The sequence below is a fragment of the Larus michahellis genome, chromosome 4 (genome assembly GCF_964199755.1).
Source record: "Larus michahellis chromosome 4, bLarMic1.1, whole genome shotgun sequence".
NCBI lineage: Eukaryota > Metazoa > Chordata > Aves > Charadriiformes > Laridae > Larus > Larus michahellis.
The window spans coordinates 48488479-48508550 of NC_133899.1; the positions used below are offsets into that span (position 1 = coordinate 48488479).

Consider the following 20072-nt stretch of genomic DNA (forward strand, 5'->3'; position numbering starts at 1 on the left):
TTGGAAGACCAGTTCCTGAGGATGTCAGGGTTCCTGCTACTAAAACAACTTCCATGTTCTGTTAAAGTAATTTTTAGTCTGATCGTGCAAATACACTTGATGAGTGCAAATTCTTCCAGATGCACGGAACAGCCAGTACTTTGAACAGCATGAGCTTATCTTTAGTGCTTGTTTTGCATTGACAGATTGTTAGTGCTCAACTTTCTTTACTTTTAAAGACCGTTATGACCCTAATGAATTGAAAATTAATACAGAAACATTTGTGGAGGAAAATTTTTTGAGTACATATGTTTTTCCTATGTGCAAATGCATCGTATAATTGAGTAGATTTGGAAAAAAATGTACAAAAGCAGAAAACAATAGGCAGAAGTGTTTGGTACTGTGATTGGCTTTTGAACAAAATACAGCAGCAAAAGTATTTAGCTGTCTTACAACAATACTTTTTCACTCAGTGTTGTTAGGAATTCACATAACTGAAAACATGAACAGTGATTCGATACCCCTGAGAAATTTCAAGTCCAAAAGAAAGATGCATTTTACAGATGCGACCACTTACATATTCAGGCATATAAAAGCTTACTTTTAACTATTTTTTGTTTAATAAATTTTAATATCTTTGGGTTTTCTCTGTTTGTAAAAAGCCTGTTAGAAGCAGGTATATGTTTTTCACCCAGTTCATCATATTCTGTTCCACAAACTTTGATGTATTTCATGTGTTTTTATTGGATGCAAACCTAACAGAGGTCTTATTGACTTCATTGTTTGTGCATCTTCAAGACTGATTATACTGGTTCAGTTCTAAAATTATCATTTACCAGCTGCTGAAAAACATGCTGCTTTAGTTTCTTGTGCAGGTGATTTTCTGTATTTCAGTATAGTCATAAAGCCAAGAAGATGGAAAAGCTGCAAGTCTAGTGATCCTTGTAGTTCTCTAGTCTCATGGGCTCTAATAATCCAGGAGAGTTTATCTACTTTTTTGATTTCTCCCCCTAAGTGTGTCAATTCTGGCTGAAACTCAGTATGTTACTATAAAGATATTAAAAATATGAACAATGTTAGAAATTTTAACACAAGTTTCCCAATAGTATCTTGAGCCCTTGCAGAAAAGCAAAACTCAGTGTTAGGGCTCCTTCGATGCTGGAGCTAGTCTGTAGGAATTATTTGCAAATGCTTTAATTTAACCTGAAGTCAGTCAAAAGAGTATTCGAAGTTGAAAATACTAGACTGGATCATTTGGCAGAGCTGTTTTAAGGGTATTTCCTAGATGCTTTATGGGATAACCCCTTTGTTTCTCCATTGCGTTCGTAACCAAATGGGCAACATGCGTATATACCCAGGGAGATCTGCTGTGAATCATTTCACTATGGCAAAATTTGTAGGAAGTGGTTATATCTTTGATTCAGAGAAAATAACATCCAATCAGGAACACAAGCCTTTTCTAGTTGCAAAATGGAAAAAGCACGTTTCAAGCTACAAACGCGCTGAGAACAGTCACTCTGAATTTTAATTGAAAACTGTCAGTCGGAGAGGAAGAGGTGGGTGGTGTTTGTGAAGCAGAGTGAATGTCAGCAAGGGCAGAGGTGCTGTGTTGTATTGCCTGTGCTAGCATCAGGATATGAATCTGTAAGTGATGGCTGCTGTCAACAAGAAAGTGGAGGATGAGTGTGGTGACTGTTTTTAATGATGGACAGATTAAGCCATAACATCAAACAGCAGTATATGCGTACAAGTAATGGGGCAGTAAAAGAGGGGTCTGTGGAGTTGAGGAAGAGATGTTCTGTCTAGGGAGTCAGAGCTCAGGTTTTCTAATTTCAGCTGTGTAAAAAGTAGTCTAAAGTGTTCAGAATTTGTTAAGACACAGGGCACATGCCAAGCATGAGTTATTCAACCATCCGTCTTTCTGTTGACTATACATGGAGGCAAAGGATGATTGAATTTTTAATTACAGTATTAGAAGAGTTGAATACCATCCTAGGTATGAACCGTAGAGGGCTTTTCTGAAAGTATCTGTGCTGTGGTCGGCTAAGGTACTGGAAGACTGCAAATATATTCCCTGCTACTTCTAAAAAAAAATGTACTATGCGTTTAGTGTTGATGATATCCAGAGCATGAGGATCCCAAGAGGACAAAATTAATATGCATGGATGTGTACCCTGAACACTTTCTTAGTTTCAGATACTTGGGTTTCATCGAGTTTGATAGTCGGCAAGAGCAGCAGGCAGCTATAACTCCTGTCAATAAAGATTGCTGAATTTCCTTAAAACTTTGGTGTTTGTCCACGTTCTTTTTATTTTTCTGTTAAGAAAGAATTCCTTATAGGGGTCAGTAACCAGGTATGCTGTTGTGATTGCATGAAATTGATAGCTGAATGAGCCGGTGGAACAACCCAGTGGAATAGCAGATACTGTGCAAGTACAACGTTCTTCCATGCCATATCAGTGCAGAGTGGATGTTCATGCTTTAAAATGTCTGGGGTATGTGATTGGCAATAAGGTCTGTGAGAGGAATCCACAGGCCTGGTTATTTGTCCCAGTCTCTTGATACTTATACCCAATTACGATTAGAGTATCTTTAACTGCGTGGCATCAAACAGCATCTTCATTGCTACACCACCATTCCTTGCAACTTGTAGCTCCTTCCTGCTGTAATTTCCAGTTCATTCTGTTCTTCCCATTAAACTGCTACAATTTTAGTAAGTATCAGCACGTTGCAAGTTGCCTTTTCCATTAAGCCATTTCTTGTCTTCTACTTTTTATGTCAAGCACGGGTAACAGTTATATGATGTGACTGCACACCCACAGCTGTATAGCCCGTTAAAGCAGTGTAGTCCAAGTTTAAAGCTAATCATGCCCAGCTGTGTCCTTAGTCACACCTCTCCATCCTAATTCGTCACTTCCAGTTAATTCCCACTAGCTGAGCAGAGTTGTCAGGTATTTTAATTTTTTTTATTACAGATGTGTAACTTCAGCCCTCAGCTCTTCCCCCTCAGCACTGAGTCACCTCGGGCCCAGAGCACTCTGCCTGAGGTGCCGGTACCATCGCCACAGCACGTCTCCCTAAATCCACGGTCCCCAAGTCCCGGCTCATAGTTTAAAGAGGGGGGAAGAGGCTCAGGCAGCAGCGGGAGGCACGGCGGAGCTGTGCGAGGGGTAGCTGTTCCCGGCTGGCAGCGCTGGGTGCTCCTGGGTGATGAGGTGGCGCTTCCAAGCCAGACTGACGAGTCCCTGTGTAAATAGTACTGGTGAGCGGTGCTGCAAAGTGCAATGATTTATGAAGAGCGAGTGTCTGCAGTTTTTAATAAAGTGTTTAAAGAGATCTGCACAGACCTAGATTTTAAGGCGCTCTGTTCCAATTTTAAATGTTACAGTCCCTCTAATTTTGGATTATTTTGACTAGGCACAGCTGTTAAGCCTTTCTCTCCTCTTCTGCCTCTCCTCTCCTCAAAGAACATAGGCCTCTAAAAGTCCACAGTTATCTGTCTTACTGTGAACCTTGCCGGCTATCACGTATTTAATGAAGACTATTAACTACCTGGTGATTAAGTTGAAAGAAAGAAAGGCAAGTAACTTGAAATAGGACAGTGACTGAAAAGAAAGGCAATACCTAGCTTTTATCACAAGTTTTAAAACACACACATTTTCAAAATAATGTGCCTTAAAATACACATTTATTAAGAAATTCTTTAACTTGATGTGTTTTGGGAACCACATCTATGTATGTCACGTCTGAAAACCTTACAAAAAGCTTTTACAGCTGTTTCTTCAGAAGGCGTTTTACTTACGTTGCCTGAAGTGGCTTGCCTGTTACAGTTACCTGCCTTCCCAGCACACTGAGTCACTGCCTTTGAGAAGTAAGCTCCCCCCACCTTTTTTAACAGCTGACCAGTTAAGTTACTAACAACACACATTAAATGTTTTTGCAGTTTTGTTAGTTTTGCTAAAATATCTCACTATTACTAATTTCACTTCTTCAGGTAGCATACAGAGTATTTTCTACATCTGAGTGTCCTTTGCAAAATGTCTTAGAAGACCAGATCAGGGGTAAACAACAGAAAAACAAGCTGTATCGCAAAATATAACTCATGGCATTAAACAAGCCATACAAAACAGTGGGATGACAAATTTGCCAGTTCATAATGAGTTAAGTAAATTAATAAAATCATGTTATTTTTGGGACCTGTTTTTTGTTTTTAATGTCTGATGGTAATTTTCCAGTAGTCTAGTTTTAATGAAAACATTTACTCATGTAAATGAGGGTTTCAGTTTGTTTGTGTTGACATTATTATTTATTTTTGTAGAGGAAAAAAAACTCCTTTCTTTATCATCTACTTTCAGGAATCTTTTGGAACGTGCTGAGGAAATGTCACCCTTCCTTTGACATTCATGTTTTGTTTGGGTTTTTTCTTTCATTTTAGTTTCTATGAAGTAGCGTAAACTCTAGCTTAATTTGATCTGGCATTCCCGCAGTTGAACATTTCTAAGTATCTTGTATTGTGGCCCATCTGGGTTGTCATAGAAACCGGAGACCTCCATCCTCCCCCTTGTTGTTGGAAATGGAATGGAAACAGGGCATCAAACTGACGTTTTTCTAGTACAAGTGAGAGCCCTGTGAAGAGCCAAACAGAAAGGTTTCTTATTGGTTTTATGCTCTCGTGGCCTGTTGTAACAGTTGTTATAGTACACCCTGTTTTCTCTTGAATATCTGGCAGCTGGGTAATAGGAAAAATGTGAGCATCATGAAAAAACCAAGCTTGTGTGGTTAATCTTGTCCACAGCTTTTTCCTCTCTATCTTTTCTTGATGTATTTGTCTTGGATTGGGCTGCTAACTAGTAAGGAGGTGCGGAGCATGTTACTGCAGATCACTTGCACTGCAAGTGGCTGAAAGAACCAATTATGTAGCACGTACGTGTGGCTTAACATTTCTCTGCACCGGTCCTCTATCCTCTTACAAGAAAAAACAGCCAAATAATTCTGGCAAACATGTTAAAAGTTTTCGCTTGCAAAACAGTAGAAATGCCAAGTGATCATTTTTCAAAACTGTATGGATTTAGCAGATATAATTGCAAAATCATACACCGTTTCCCTTCCCCCACGTACGCTCCAGCTGTGTACTCAGCAGTTCTGCCGGCACGCTGGTGAATGGTCGTATCTCCTCCCCAGGACAAAGAACCTTTGAAATCGCCGCTGAATGCTAACCAATGCAGCCAATTGTGGGTTTCCAAAATAGGTTGTGAAATTATTTCCTAAATAGCGACTTGCTCATCAACCGAGAGACAGGCTCCGTCAGCACAAAGGGGGCACAGGAACAGTTTGGTTTTATGTGTGGGAGAAAAATCTTAGTACAGTCTGTTCATGCTGAGCGTGCTGTTGCTGGCCTGAAAGCAGCTGCCTCCATAGCCTCTGCTGCTGGTGCGGTTTCTCGAGCAATGTGGGTCACCGGGCAGGCTTCTCATCTTCTTTAAATTAATTAAGGAAATCAGTTTCTGCCCCTGTGCAAAAGACGGAGCCTCCAGTTCGGAGAGCTACGCGGTGTGAGAATGTGTGCTGAAAGTGTTAAAAGCTTGAAGCAAAAACTCCTCTTTCGTCATTGCTCTGGTAAACTGGAAGAGGAAGACAAGGAATGTGGAGGCAGAATGCTACAATCCTGCATTATTTGTCTAGCTCATAGTAAATACATTTGAAATGCAGAGCAGGAAAAGGCCACTGAATTATTATTGTTATTTACACAGTACTAGTATGTGTTAAATATTTCAAAAGATTTTTGCAGACTAGCTTTTTGGCCTGCAGAGCGTACAAGCTAATTGTACAACTTACCATCAGGAAAACAAAAGAGGAAAAACAATTAAGAGCGTGGGTCTGTGGGGTTAAATCGAGCATGGTTTACTGGTGTGTTTTTGCATATGTGTATGTGAAGTATGGACTTCCTTTCTTCAATGAGATAGTTATTTCTAATACCTTGGGAAAAAATCTCAAAGCATGCCCTGCGCTACTTGTGACACTTCAGACATCCCTCTGGGCGTAGGCCTGACGTGTCAGTCAGAAGGGACTTTAAAAGGAGCTTGTGTGACCAGAAGTGTGCCCTTTTCCTCGTGTCAGTCTAAAATATAATGCATTCTTCTGCAATCCTTGCCTGCCCATGAGAAAGGACTAATTTCTGCTTGTCAGACTTCACTACTTTTTGGTTCAGCTTTACATTGTCTGTGAGTGCCCTTTGCTTGTGTGAACCTGTTTCTTCTTACTCCTTTCTGTGTTTCCTGATGTATTATTTTTGGAGCTTGTTTTTTGTTTTCTTCTGAGCTTCCTCACAGTCAATGACAGCTTGACTGTCTTCCTATGCAGCCTGACAAACCTGTTTTGGATTTAGTGTGGTTTTGATACAAACATATTTACATGATCCTCTGAACAATTACCATGAAAATCCTACTCTGCTCATAATGAATACTGCCTATACAGCGTGAATCAGGTATATTTGTTTGAACATTAAAATCTTTATATTGGGTGTTGGTTTTTTTTTGCATTTCTGCAACACCTATCACACATTGATATTTTTATTACAATTGGTTAATATTTTCTCAGCTTTTCGTCACAATTCTTTTTTTTAACGTCAAGTTAGATCACTAGTTACTCTCATGCCCTTGCATGTATTTACTGATATAAGTCTGTGGGTGTGTAGCACAGATCTTTTAAAAGCCTCTTTCCTCCGCTTACATCCTTCCACAACTCCAGATGAAATACAATAGAGGATAGTTTTATCAAAACAAAAAAATAAATATGCCCTATTTTCTTGAATATGTGCCCTGTTGTATCTGTTAGAAAACAGAAAGAAACCCTGAAGCTTTTTTCCCCAAAACACCCCAGCATTTCAGCATCAGTTTGGTTTATTTAGAGGTAATATGAGGGGAAATGTTATCTGAGCTGCTGCTTTCCTTTAATGGCCCCCCTGCCTCAGAGCCCGCAGAACTGGCTCCCTAATGTCGAAGCTCCCTTCCTGCTTCTCATTTTGTGGAGGTTATTGGAGAAAGAGGGTTATGTGAGGGTTTATTTTTATGGACTGGAATTTAAAAGGGTACGCATCATGTGTATGAAACTTTAATTAGACCCTGGTTGCAAAGACAGTGCAGCTTTAAGATAGTTCTATAGGTTAATAATAGAGCTTGAGATCCCAGTATGAGTAAAGTTACCAGACCTGAGGACACAAAGCAAGATGGCTTGCTCTAACAGCCTGTGTTTCAGTTGCTAGGTTTCTCTAATCTTTCAGCCTTTCTCAACAGCGCAACATGTGTTTCCTTAAAAAAAAAAAATCCATCAGTGTGAAACCACAGGGAGGAAAACTACTGTTTTGTGATTTACAGCTCTTAGAGACCAGTGTGGTAGGTACATATAGAGACACCCAAGAGAGATCCGCTGTTTTTAAAAGTCCGTGCATTCTGAGCTAATGCTTCCAAACATATTCACAGCTGAACTGTCACGAAAGAAATGCTGAGTGAGGGCCAATGAAATGATACTTCTGAGTTTCACAAAGGCTGTCTGATACCTCTGAGCGCAGGTTTAGCTGGTCGGACCGGTTTGTCGCACGAAATGGGTTCATCTGGCAATATATTGCACATTCTCTGCAATAAGTAGCAAGTCAAGCATATAGTCTCAGCAAAGAACTTGCGCTTCGTTATGTGATGAAATATATAGTAGTTTCTGTTAATCCTTTACACAAAAAAAAGTTAATTTGCTGTTTAAATGTAATATGGGCCAGCAAGAAATCTTGGCCTCCCCCTAAAAATACACTTAACTATATAAGTTTAGTATTGCATTGTTGCATTTAGTGAATAGATAAATTTGGTAAGAGGTGAATCCCCTTGCGTTCTAGCCGCTTCTCAGAGATTAGAGGGGCTAGGGGTGGCTGTACTTCTCTTAATAATAGGCCAATTATTGCCCTGACTATAGGCCTGACACTAGATGCATAAAGAGCCTATCTGCTGTAGGTCCGGCCGCATTCAAAAGAAGCAATCAGATGCACGAATAATGCAGTTTATTCTTATTCAACATTTACAGATTCTCGTGATAAATGCATTAAACTGCAGGATAGCTGTATAGCTTTAAAGATATTTCCTGGGTAAGCATTCAGCGTGGCTGAGGTTGCAGCTCTTACCAAAAGGTGTCCCTTTTTGGGGAGGACAAACCCGTCGATCTGTCCCTGCAATTTGGCATCAGATTCTCATCCTCAACCTTAAGGCACAAAATTGGAGTAATTCTTATACTCCTTTTTTGGGCAAAGTGAGTGGGTGGGACTGTGGTCAAGCCATTGTTCTATACGGTTGCACTGTCTGCATTTGTATTTCTCTTGAAAGCAGTTCTAACATTTCCTGTGGGAACTGGGAGAACAGGACCAGGACCGAGCAGCCTCCACCTCGATTCTCATCCCTCCCTGGAGCCTATGGAACACAAATCACAGGATCTTCACCCCAGTCTCTGTGTCTGTTCTGGGCACCAGGTGTTCATCAGTGATACTGAGCTGTTGTTTTGTGTGTGCAACATGCATAAAGAAAAATTACAAGAGACCTTATTTTCTATTTCTTACCTCTCTTTGACAGAGAATTCCTTAGAGAATTACAGAAATTCATCAAAGGCTTCTTCAGAGTTCATTTTACATCTGTAGCATTTACAATCTGTCTTTAAAAGTTTGAACAAAATACTATTAAGAAAAATAGCCCCCCAAAAAAAACAAAATACAGAGAGTTTTAGCCAGTTGCACTAAGACATTTTTCCCACCGTTTAAAATGGGATTCTCACACTTGTACTTGTGATATCAACAGTCCCTCAATCTTCAAGGATTATTACCACAGTATAAAAAACCTCAGCAATTCTGTTCCAGGAATCCTTCACCAGACTGCATATTTCTATGTGTGTTAGGCTAAAAGATCTATTCACCCACCTCATGACTCTCCCAAATCCTCAGGAGATCTTCTTTATTGACGTAATAAAAAAGGAAAGTACTTGCATTATTTTTGACAGGTCTTCTGTAAAAATAGAATGATGGGCCAGTGTTGAGCAAAATATTTCCTTCTGAAATATTTTCTAAGAGGTGTTGGGTAAAGAACAAACATTACCAAAAAGTTCTGAAGAGGCCCATTTCTTGGGCGATGAGTTAAAAAAAGGTCCCATCAACTGCAATGTTGCAGTCTTCAGAGGTGAGCTTGGCCCACTTGTCAGAAAGCAGTATTCCAAATGGTGTTAGCAGCCATGGCTGACTGCTCAAGAAAGCAAAAGCACCTCTGCAATGCTTTATTCTGAAAGCAGTTTCAACACTCGATGCGTACAGCCAGGAATTTTGGAGTTTTCAGTCGTGATTCTAGTACATACTCCAAAAAAGATGAGAGAGCAAGTTATGGAGGCATTAAGCACGATTCGTGTACATAAATTCAAAATTCTTCTTTACAGAAGTAAGAGCTAAGCGTGGCACAAAAATGTGGTTCGGCCTTCCTTCACAGTGCTATCCTGACTGTCCTGACAAATTTCAATCCCAGCTCAAACAAGATTTCATTGCATTAAGGCATTGAGGGACTATAGATAGATTTTTACAGAACAAGAGCTATGGATGCTTTAGATAATTTTATTCAATGTCCTAATCATGTTTGTTTCAAATTTATTGGGTTTGAGAGTGAACATCATCTTTAGTAGAGAAATTATATCTGACAAAATTCATCTTGCGTCTTAGTTGATATCAAATGTATCCCAACAACAGCATTCGTTGTTCATCCAAGAAATTATTGTTACAAATGTACTGGTATTTGCACTTTGAGCAGGCCTGTCTTAGGGAGAAGACCTAACTGTCCTCTGACTACTCAGCTTTCCTGAGGCAACCTCAGCAGCTTAGCGGTTTTGGAATCACTGTGTTCAGTCGCGTCCATGAATTCTGAATTTATGTCACATATTGCAGGCTTAGATGGCACAAGTTAAATTGCATTAAAGACTGAATTGGCGTCTTTAGATTAAGTTTCAGAAAATTTGGGAAAGGAGCTCCAAAATCTATTAGAAAATTACTTAAGCATAGAAAGTGGATCTTACGTGAAGAGCCTCTAATGATCACTCTGAAAACCAATTCTTGAGTTCAGTAGTCGTGTTTATCTTTCTGTTATAAGAGAAGGGCTACCTCTATTTCCTTTGTACTGGAGGGGATCTTTGACAACATTCACCAGAACCCTGAAATAAAACTCCTGTACCATTACGAACAAGGACGGTGCTGGATTCATCGCCTGGCTTGTAGCACAAACAGATTTTATTTCAGACCCTTCAAAGTTACCAAGACTTAGAAAAGAGCAGATCATTTCAAAATATTGGCTGAAGGTTGGGAAACTTACCGTAGAAGAGAAGTAAGTTATATTTATTTATGGAGATACATGCAGATGTGAGTATCACAATATGTTAAACAACAGGAGAGGGATGGGAAAGGATAATGGAGGTAAGAGCAAAAAGAATATCACCATCACTCACTTATATAGGCCGGCTCTGTATGCAACTTTATGTTGTGAAGTCGTTTGAAACAGTTAAAAATTCCAACAGATAGTATAAAATGTCATTTGAAAGTGCAGATTTTGTAGTGTTTCATTTATTTTTTAAATAATTTGGATTCTGTTCCAGATTGTTTATAATCCCTCCTTCCAAATTTGTTTCCCTTTTATCTGTGTAAGCATGTGCTGACACTGTTGTTCAGTATACACAAATGCTAATCTACCTTCATGCACATGGAAAACAGCATTCCTGGCTCTGAGTTTAAAACTCCCATAGAATACATTATTAATCGAAGAAGTCTCTCTTTTTAGAAAAGCCTATCATTTATGTGGTCACCGTTGAGAAGGTTATAGATAAATATAATGCTGTTTGTTAACAGTGTGGTCTTCAGAACATACAACAAACAACCCCAGATACTGAAAGCGCATTAAAAAAAGATTTAAATTTCAGAAGTAATTTTCCTTCTCTGTACTCTGGTTGCATACGCTAACATGATCTAATTATAATGTAACGACAACTTCTTTTCTATTGCCCTGCATGCTTTAATGCTCTAAATGCATTTCCCTTGGCAGGTCTCTGCAGTGAGGTGAAAGCATGGTAACTATTCGGTTCCCTCTAGTGAATAATTCCCTGGTTCGGCATTTGGCTTTCAAATGCTAGATCACGTATCTCTGAAGTTCAAGGAGTAGAGTTTCGAGGGAAGTGGGTAGGGTAAGGCTGGTGTCCATCTGCGTATATTTGAGCTGGATATGACTGTGGCTCAGTAACAGAGCTTCAGCCCAGCTTCTGCTAAGTCTGCAGTGCTGAAGCGTTCCTTCCTTCAGTTACACGTGCTGGTCTTGCAGACTCTGCTGAGCCTTATCAAACACAGCCAGTTGGTGCTGCTGGTATGAAAGCACAGGGGAGCTCTCATGTGGAAGGTTAATGGAGTGTAATTAGAAAGAAAAATGAACTGTTCAACCACTCTATCTCACTCTACCTGCACCGAGAGTGACAAGTGCTCTGATCTTTTATAAACCCTAGAGCAGAGGTTTAACAGTCTAAAATTATGATGGTATAACTGTCAAACAAGCAAGCACGCTGTGAAGAAGTAGTATGAACTTATGGATAGGAATGTTTACATTCCCTTATGTGGTCTCTGTTAGTACTTTTTTTCCACATTGGATGTTGTCCATATTGATAAAACAGGTCTGAAATGCATTTTCCTGTGAGGTGTCCATCAAAGCCAGAAAGATCGTTGTGTTCTATGTGTGGCTTCTTCATGTCTGCGCCTCACGTAACTGTTACCTTGCAGGATGAAGTGATGGCACCTTCCTAAGGCATTTTGATACCAAGGAGTTAAGCTTTCACAGAGAGGAGTTCTGGTGGGAGCAAGAACAGCTACTGGGGTTTTATGTTCCAGGAACTAACCAAAATTTGAGATTAGCTACTAACTCCTGATCGTGTTAATTAAATTATGTACTATGTGTATCTGTTGAAAACCATCGTGTTCATAAAATGTATTTTGTTTTTCATCTAGCACACAGATATATATTTTTTTCTTAAAAAGAATACTGAAAAACTTCTTCAGTTGTGAAACTGCATCTAGGAAGTAGAGGGGAGACACCACACGTCAAATCCCAAAAGGACAAGGAGATTAACCATTTTAACTTCCTGCATGCTGGAGGCCGTTATATTCTACCTCGGTATTCCTGCGTGACGTCTTCTGAATTCAGGGAGAGTAGGACAGTTTGGTTATCAGGGTACTAAGTTTTTGTCTTCCACGTCTTTGTGTTCCAGAAAACAGGTGGTGGGTTGGGCTACCAGTTACTCTGAAGGCCCTTGCAATGTCAGCAGGTTGATTAGGGACAATTTGCCCAGCTAATCCTACCAGGCAGTCCACATCCTGCATTGCAGTGGAAGGGAAAAAAACAGCATCCCAGCAAGTCTGACCTGAGGAAATTTTTTCCCATTCCAAGTCTAAAATCAATAAGAATTTAAATATGTAAAGAAGGCATACAATAAAAGGCATCAAAGGAAGAAGATAAGCTTACTTTGCTTAGCTTCTTTTCTCTAGCTTTTGGCCAATATCTTGTGTTTCAGAGTAAGGTGAAAAAACAACCTGGAGTATATCTGGTTGTTTGTGCCTCTGGACATGTTCATATTCTGAAGAGTGAGGCTGTCTTTATGCGGAGTTTCAGTGCTGGAGAAGCATGCTGGGAACAGTGCTGGCACTGTCCCTGCTAAGGGACAGGAATGAGCAGAGGCTTCCCATGTTCCAGGGCCCTCTCCCCTTCACGTGTGCTGTACAACCTCCTCCAAAACACAGACTAAGCATTTCAAACCATGGTAGGCCATTACCTCTCGTATTAGGCTGTTCCGGCGTTTAACCATCTCTGCATTTTATTTCAAGGTTGAATTTGTCTACTTACAACTTGCAGCCACAGAATTATCATTTTACATTTCGCAGAGAAACTAAAAACTCTCCCATCATCAAATTTCTTTTCCGTGTGTAAATATCTATACTCAGAAGCGACCTCTCAATAAACTGGATGTGCTGAGCCCCAGTGAGCTTCACATTATGCAGCGTTGTTTGTTGGATCCTTGATTATGTTTGTGGTTTTCCTTTGAACTGTCTCCAGTAGCTCTGCATCCCTCGTGAAAAAGGTAATGTTCCATTCTTTTGGCAAAATGCCAGTGCTTGGGTGCTTTAAGAAAGGTGGAAGTTCACCAAATTTTCAGTTGTTGAGTAGTTTCAGCCTTACTTAGTGAGGCAGTTTTGCGCTGAGATAAATAAAAAGAGGGACTGAGTCCCCTCTCCCCTTGCCATTTCAATTGTGAGGCTAAGGAAGAACCATTGCTTTATTTTGCAGAGAGTCACTGTTGATTGATCCACAAACCTTGATACAATTGAAGAACAGCAGTTTGGGTCTTCTGCAGTGATTTAATTTGACATCTTCTCTGTGAAGCAGGCATTTTTCTTTCTTTCGACCGTGCTTGGTTAACTAAAGAGAATGGTACAGCAGGTATATTTAGCTGGACAGAATATCTGTATTTGATATAGTGTTCAGAAGACTAGGGAGAAGAGAAAATCTCTCATTTGAGTGAGGTGAAACTGTGACTTTTTGCTCTGATAACTCATTCTGCCTGTAAAGTAGAGATCAACAATGAATTGCTATGTGATGTTTTTAGTGTCAGGTTTTAATTGAATTGGCGCTAAACAGCGTTTGGTTGACAACACAGATAGGGAAAAAGCCTGTCTTGCTGCTGTTAGTTTGTGATGTTTGTAAAGCAACTGCGGAAATGAAATATTAGATGCTGTTAACAACATCAGAGTGACAGGTGATTGTATGATATAGTTTGAGCACCCAGACCTTTCTGTTCACAAAAGAACAAGTTTGCATTCTGTGGTGAAATAAAACTAGGCATCTCACTCGATACTTCCGATCCTGTGTGAAGCACGTGAGCATGAACTGTGTGTGTTTCCTGTCATGAGGAGGAGTGTGATTCAGTCGTGGGAATAGCTGTAAGGATGCACAAGAATCCCGCTGAAGCTGATTCATTTTTATTCAAGGGACTGCGTTACTGTGCAATAGTATGCTGTAAAATTACTTGATGGCTATCCTTTCCACTTGGGTTCTTCAAAAATATGAGGAGTTACCAGATGAGAAAGTAAACTTTTATTTAGGTTGATCATTTATAAAACATGAAGGAAGTTTACTAATTTAAATTACTCTACTGTGCTTGCTTAATTTAGACAAATCCAGTTTAAAGCATGTCACTTTGTGAGGTAAATCAGAGGTAGGAGAAGAGAAGCAGCAGGACTTCCCTGGCAGAGGGGTTTTGCTTAGACAACTGGCTACCGTATATAGATGCGAATGGCTTTCCCATGGGGGTGGTTGTTCCTGTGTGTTCTCCTGCATAGGAATAATAATCCACAGTATTTTTTGTGCTGAGATTTTCTGTCCCAAGCTTCGGTCCATGACAGATTTTACAACACCGCATTATACACTTTTGGAAAGCTAGGTTTTCAGTCAGAGATCATAGAAATATACTTTATGTTGAAGTACAAAAGAACCTTTGTTTCATTTCTGCACAGTCTAGGTGGCTTTTTTTTTTCCTAAGGAGATTTTTTCCCCTGAAATAGACAAATGGGAGTAGAACAATACAGAGATAGGCAAGATAAAATTAAACTGAGCACCTTTTCCGTGGTAGTCAGCAGTTTAATTTTTTCATTTCTTAAGCCTTTTCATGCTGAGGTGATCCCCCCATCCTTTTACCAGTTTGTATTTGTACTTGGAAGTATTTCTGGGAAGCAGAAAAACCTAAACCAAAACAAACCTTGTCAAACGTTGCCAAATTAAAAAAAAATTAATCTCATTCCTTTCATTCCATTCCTCCTTAATTACATTCAAAGTACTGCACTTAACTGTTTTTCCTGTTCTGTTCTGCCTGTTGTCATACACTTAATTCTCCATTCATTAATTGTTTCATTGTTTAATTATTGTAGCTGTTCTTGCAAGTTTCTTTACGTTAATATGAGTACTGGGGTAAGAAGGTAGGTATTACACTTATTTAATATATAAGCTGCAGGAAAACGTTGTATGTGTGCGCTGTTCCTACTAGTTCAGTCTCTGTTCTCTACTTTGTGCAAGAGTAAAAATTCTAAAATGAGAAGACAGTGATGCATAAGGCATTTCACGCAACAACATTCCCTTCCAAAAATTAATTGGTCTTGTGGTGCTGCAAATGGTAAAAGACACGGTACTGAAAATAAAGCAATCAAGAAGGCACATAAAGCAGAATGGCACAGCAGCTATTTTTGGGCATTTTCATTTATAATTCTAGCTATATTTTTAAATAAAGTAAAAAAATGATAAGCATTTTCCCCCATTAAGAATGAAGGAATTAACACTATTTTCAGAACTTACATAATTCACTTCTGAATGATTTCTACCAACTTCAAAGCGGTGTTTTTCTACCATAAATGAAAAATCCCACATTCTTTTTCGAAGCACATATGTTCATGTGTGAACTGTGTATTTGTTTGAGAATCACACCTGTAGTAATTATTTTAAATAGTCTAAAATATAATGAAGTGTAATAAGTTTACCAGCATTTTTAATGACAAAAATACTTTTCACATCATGCCAATGGTATATAATAAAATTTATCTGAGAAAATGTCAAAGTAGATTTTTACGGAATGAAGATTTATTTGAATTCCATTTTACACAAGGTACCCGTCCTGTATTCAGTATTTGTATTAAAGGTACTAAGACGGCAATGCAAGCTCATTAATTTACAGCGTACCAAAATTAACTGTACTGTCTTGGTCCAATTCTAGTGCTCATCAGTATCGTAAGCGTGTATTGCTCAGTTTATCCCATAGGACCATCGTGGTAGAGGGAGGAGAAGCATTGAGTTCCCCTAACATGCTCCACAACCCCTTTTAGACATGCAGGAGTCGTCTTTGTATCTTTGTGCAGCTTTTAGCCATGTTTTCTGTGGGCTGAACACAGCACGTGCTCTTTGGGACAGTTACTGGAGTGTTGGCAATACAGCCATTGACTGGGTATGGTTGCGGTATCTTTAACAAAAGCTTAAAAAAATAGTTAGGATTTTAAACTCTAAAAAGAAACAGTGCGCATTTCAGTAATTATGCCCAGTAAGGCATTCAGGTATGAGGGGGCGGTGGTCTCCCAGTCCCACTGCTACATTCCCATTCAGCTCACAAGCACCCCTGCCCCAAGAGGCTTTGCCGACTGAAAGATACAGGCGCCAGTTTGATCACCTTCAAGAAACAGGAAATTGTTCCATGCTTTTTTCTTGAAAAAATATCTTTCTACTTTAGTTGGTTTAGATTTTTTTGTTGATAAAAAGGTCTAGGTATGGGTGAAGCACAGCCAGAAGTCTGAAATTCCACAAAACTACAGGATAACCACAGAAATAGATGAAAATATTTCTGTAGTCCTTTGATGAATCTTTCGATGGAATTAAATTCAAGTTGTTTTGTACAAGAGGGTTTTTTTTTTCCTCATTGGTGTAGATTCTGCGTCATCAATTTCTATAATTGGATTTCACTATTTTAAATTTTAGATACTATCTAAAAGCAGTAGATGAGCATACAATTATTCTCCTTGCTTGTAATCTTTCCACTCCCAAATTCCACTCCCAAAATGCACCCTCTTTGCGGGTTAAGGACTAACTGTGCCAGAGCTCCAAAATCTTTTAGTTTCTTTCTGCCATGGAAGTTTCGGTATCTACCTGTTATGTCGAAAAGCAGAGATATTTCACTTCTCTTCGGGTAGGGAATGGGGCTGGCAAGGAGGGGGGAGGGAGGCTGGAAAGAAGATTGCAGAGCAATGACATTCCCTCCGTCCAACTCACAAGTTGGAGCTTCATTGAAGTCGGTACTTTCTCTTACCATCTCAGCTGCAGCAGTCGGCAACTTTTATATCCCAGAGAAGACGTCTCGGTCGTTGGAGGGAACAGGTAACAGAGGATCCGTAATAGCTGAGTTCCTGGGGTTGGTGGAGCGGGAAAGTGGGTCACTGACAGGCAGTTGAGCAATTCAAACCACATCAGCTTTGTTTTTGTGATATAAAAGGTATGCATTGCAAGGTTGTTTGGTACTTCACTTTTCTCTCTCATTTTCAGAAGATTTCTATGTTTTAGTTTTTATAGATTTTTTTGAAGTTTAAAAACAGACTTTCCTTTGGATATGTAGGCTTTTCTGAATGTGTTTCCTGGATGAAGAAGGAAATGTAACAAGGGATCTAGTATTTAAAAAGGTACTCGGTTAACTACTTTGCTATTAATTGATTGATTAAAGTGAAAATAATGCTTAGTTAATAATGTTATACTTAAACCTTACTAAGCTTTAAGTTTGCTCTAAGGATTTTCCTTATCTTGTAGCAACATATTAATGATAGTTTTTTATACAAGCACAGAAAAGACACCTTTTGGCACAGATCTATGTCCAACAGGACGTAGAGGCAGATTTTGTACTTAATCAAACCGAAATAATCTTCTAATGCTGTGTTAGGATCTGGCCTGTGGCATGAATGAGAAAATGGTATTGCTGGATGTCACAATATTGATTACGATTATTACCTTTAAGAAAGGGTCCTGTAAGATGTCTGGGGTCTGTGAACTCAGTGGTGTGAACGGCTCTTGATGAAATTAGCAAGGAAAATGTCACGACAGCAAGAGCTCTGAAGTGATGTAGTATGCTCACGGGGCACTGTTCGACAAATGGGGTTTGGAGTAGTCTGATAGAGTAACCATTGCAGAGGGCCAGCAGTCACTTTTTGGGTAGAACACAGTTTGGAAGAAAGGATGTGATTATTAACGTCTTTCACATCCTGGATGTAAAGAGAGGGTTGGCATTTGGCTTTGCGGAAAATTCAGTAAACTTGAAAGACAGATGCTTTTCATTTATTTGTAGTGTTGCAGGAAAAGAAGCTATTTTAGGAATATAGGGAGGGTTAGAGCTTTCTGACATGCACAAAACTATTATGTTGTGTTTATGATGATGTGTTTACGATTGAGTTAATCTCAATTTAAAATTTTGAATTTGTCAGCGAGAATTTAATTAAATATTCTTAAATAAGAGTGTGAAGGAAAAATGGCAATAATTACATCTAAAGAATAAGGAATATTTCTTAAGAGTTCTGTGGTATACTTTTAGATAACCCCAATCTCACTGGCACTCAATCTATAAGGCATGTAGCTAAGACTTTATACCGCAGATTTCAGTCATACAGCTTGTAATTTCTGCAGCACAAACTGCCTTCAAAATTGATTAGGAACCGCCAAATATCCAAAGAACAATTTTAAAACACAGCTTTAATGAAGTATGAAGTCTGACGGTAGACAAGAGTTTCTTTCATGCTGTCCTCCTGTTTAATCCCCGAGAAAGCGAGGCCCTGCTGCCGTTGCTGCAGACAGACATGTGCTGGGGCTCTGGGGCGGCTGCTGAGCAGCGGTTCCAGCAGGAGCCGTGGAGGAGCCGGGAGGTGTCAGCCCCACGGCACGGGTTGGGACCGCGCAGAGGAGGGTAGTGCTGGACACAGGCGTAGATCTGCTCTTAGTTCCCCTGTAGGTGGAACCCTGAGAGCCTCATCTGGTTTTCCTAATTAAGCTAAGTAATTTTGGAATACGTCGCTCAGAGTCCCGCTTGCCAGGTCCTAGCAAACAGGTAATTCCAACAGCCTTGCAGATAGTAAAAGGATTTCTGTAGTTTCAGTGTGGTATTTTTACTGACAGTTGGTAGAAGCAGCTTAATAAACTGCGTAAGCAATTGGCATGCACTGCAAACTTCAGTTTTACTCTCTGAATCTTAAAAGCATTAGATGCTTCTTCCAATTTAATATCTGCATAATGGATATGGATGGCAGGATACGCTGCTGCCAGGCAGCTCTCAGCAGCCTCTAACTGGCTAGCCTAGACTTCTAGAGCAACGGCGTTTTTCCACTCGCATTATCCGTCTGGTGCCAAATATGCTGAGCCTCAGTTTTTTGCACAAGGCACTAATAAAAGTTGTGCTTCGGTCCTGTTTTTCCCCAGCTCTGCTGGCCGTGCTTTGGGCCCGGGGGTGGAACAGGCGGCGTGTGAATGCGATGTGACTCACCTCGCTCCTGCTCCCTGCTCCCATCCTCGCTGGCTCTCGCCCTGCCCTAGCAGTATGGCAGAGGAGTCCTCCAGCCTGCCTCTCCCTCTCCTCTCTCTCTCTTTTTTTTAAATACTTTCACTAATGTTCCTCCCATTGTAAAGAACAAGATGGAAATAAATTCTTGGGCCGTTGATGCTGATTTCCTACAGTTAGAACACCGTTACCACTGAATTTCATACAGGCAGCTGCGGAAGACAAAAACTCCCTTCCTGTTCATGCCGGGTACAGTAAATCTTCAGCCTCCTGTGCAGTGTATGTTCAGTCCATTTTTTGGCAGGTATTCCATAGGCATGTTGCATTATTTCCTCTCCTGCTTTGCTCCGTTCATCTCTCCTCCCCCTCGGGTTACTCTCTGGAAATGGTTTTTTCAGCTCTTGTATCTGCTTGCTGACACGGCACTTTGGTTTGCATGTTAACGTGGTTGATCTTTTCCGAAAGCAATTCTAAATTGTTGTTCAGTTATTACGTGTACGAATGAGCTGATAGACACAGGCCATTTAAAACTATGTAAAATATCTAAATTAGAAAAATGCCTTCTTCACTCCTATCATTTCCTCCTTGTTCCGGAAGGGAACAAACAATTTAAAGCTTTTAGGCTTTGACAGCTTTTAGCACTTTTCTGGATGCAGTGTAAAATAGTTCCTTCACGCTGCTGTCCGTTACCAGCTCCCTGGGTTTTGAGTGAGGTTGGGCCTGTGTTTCTCTCATCATGGGAGCAGAGCGCCCGTGGCCCATGGGCCCATCCCCAGCCGGGGCGATGGGTTTTGTAGAAGCCAGGAGGGTCCTCCTTCCATACACCTCCGAGTCCCTGAATTAACCCTGTTGCAAAAAGCTCAGTCATGTGAGCTCACACATTTCAACCTCACGAAACAGGGGTGGGTTTTTTTTGTTGATTGTGTGTTTTATTTGGCTTT

The 20072-nt window shown here is 40.0% G+C and overlaps 1 protein-coding gene across 27 annotated transcripts in view; it reads left to right on the forward strand.

Annotated features, from left to right (window-relative positions):
* Positions 1-20072, forward strand: part of PHF21A (PHD finger protein 21A) — a 134465-nt gene that overhangs the window by 85840 nt on the left and 28553 nt on the right. Inside the window, exon 2 of one of the 27 annotated variants that reach the window (XM_074584528.1) lies at positions 17212-17275. The exons of 24 other annotated variants lie outside the window; for them this stretch is intronic. In XM_074584528.1, coding sequence (XP_074440629.1) covers positions 17222-17275 — 54 coding nt within the window. In that variant the 5' untranslated portion in view covers positions 17212-17221. Of the gene's footprint in view, positions 1-17211; positions 17276-19245; positions 19411-20072 lie in introns of those variants that run through there. 2 more of the 27 variants (XM_074584539.1, XM_074584538.1) reach the window with 2 other exon arrangements.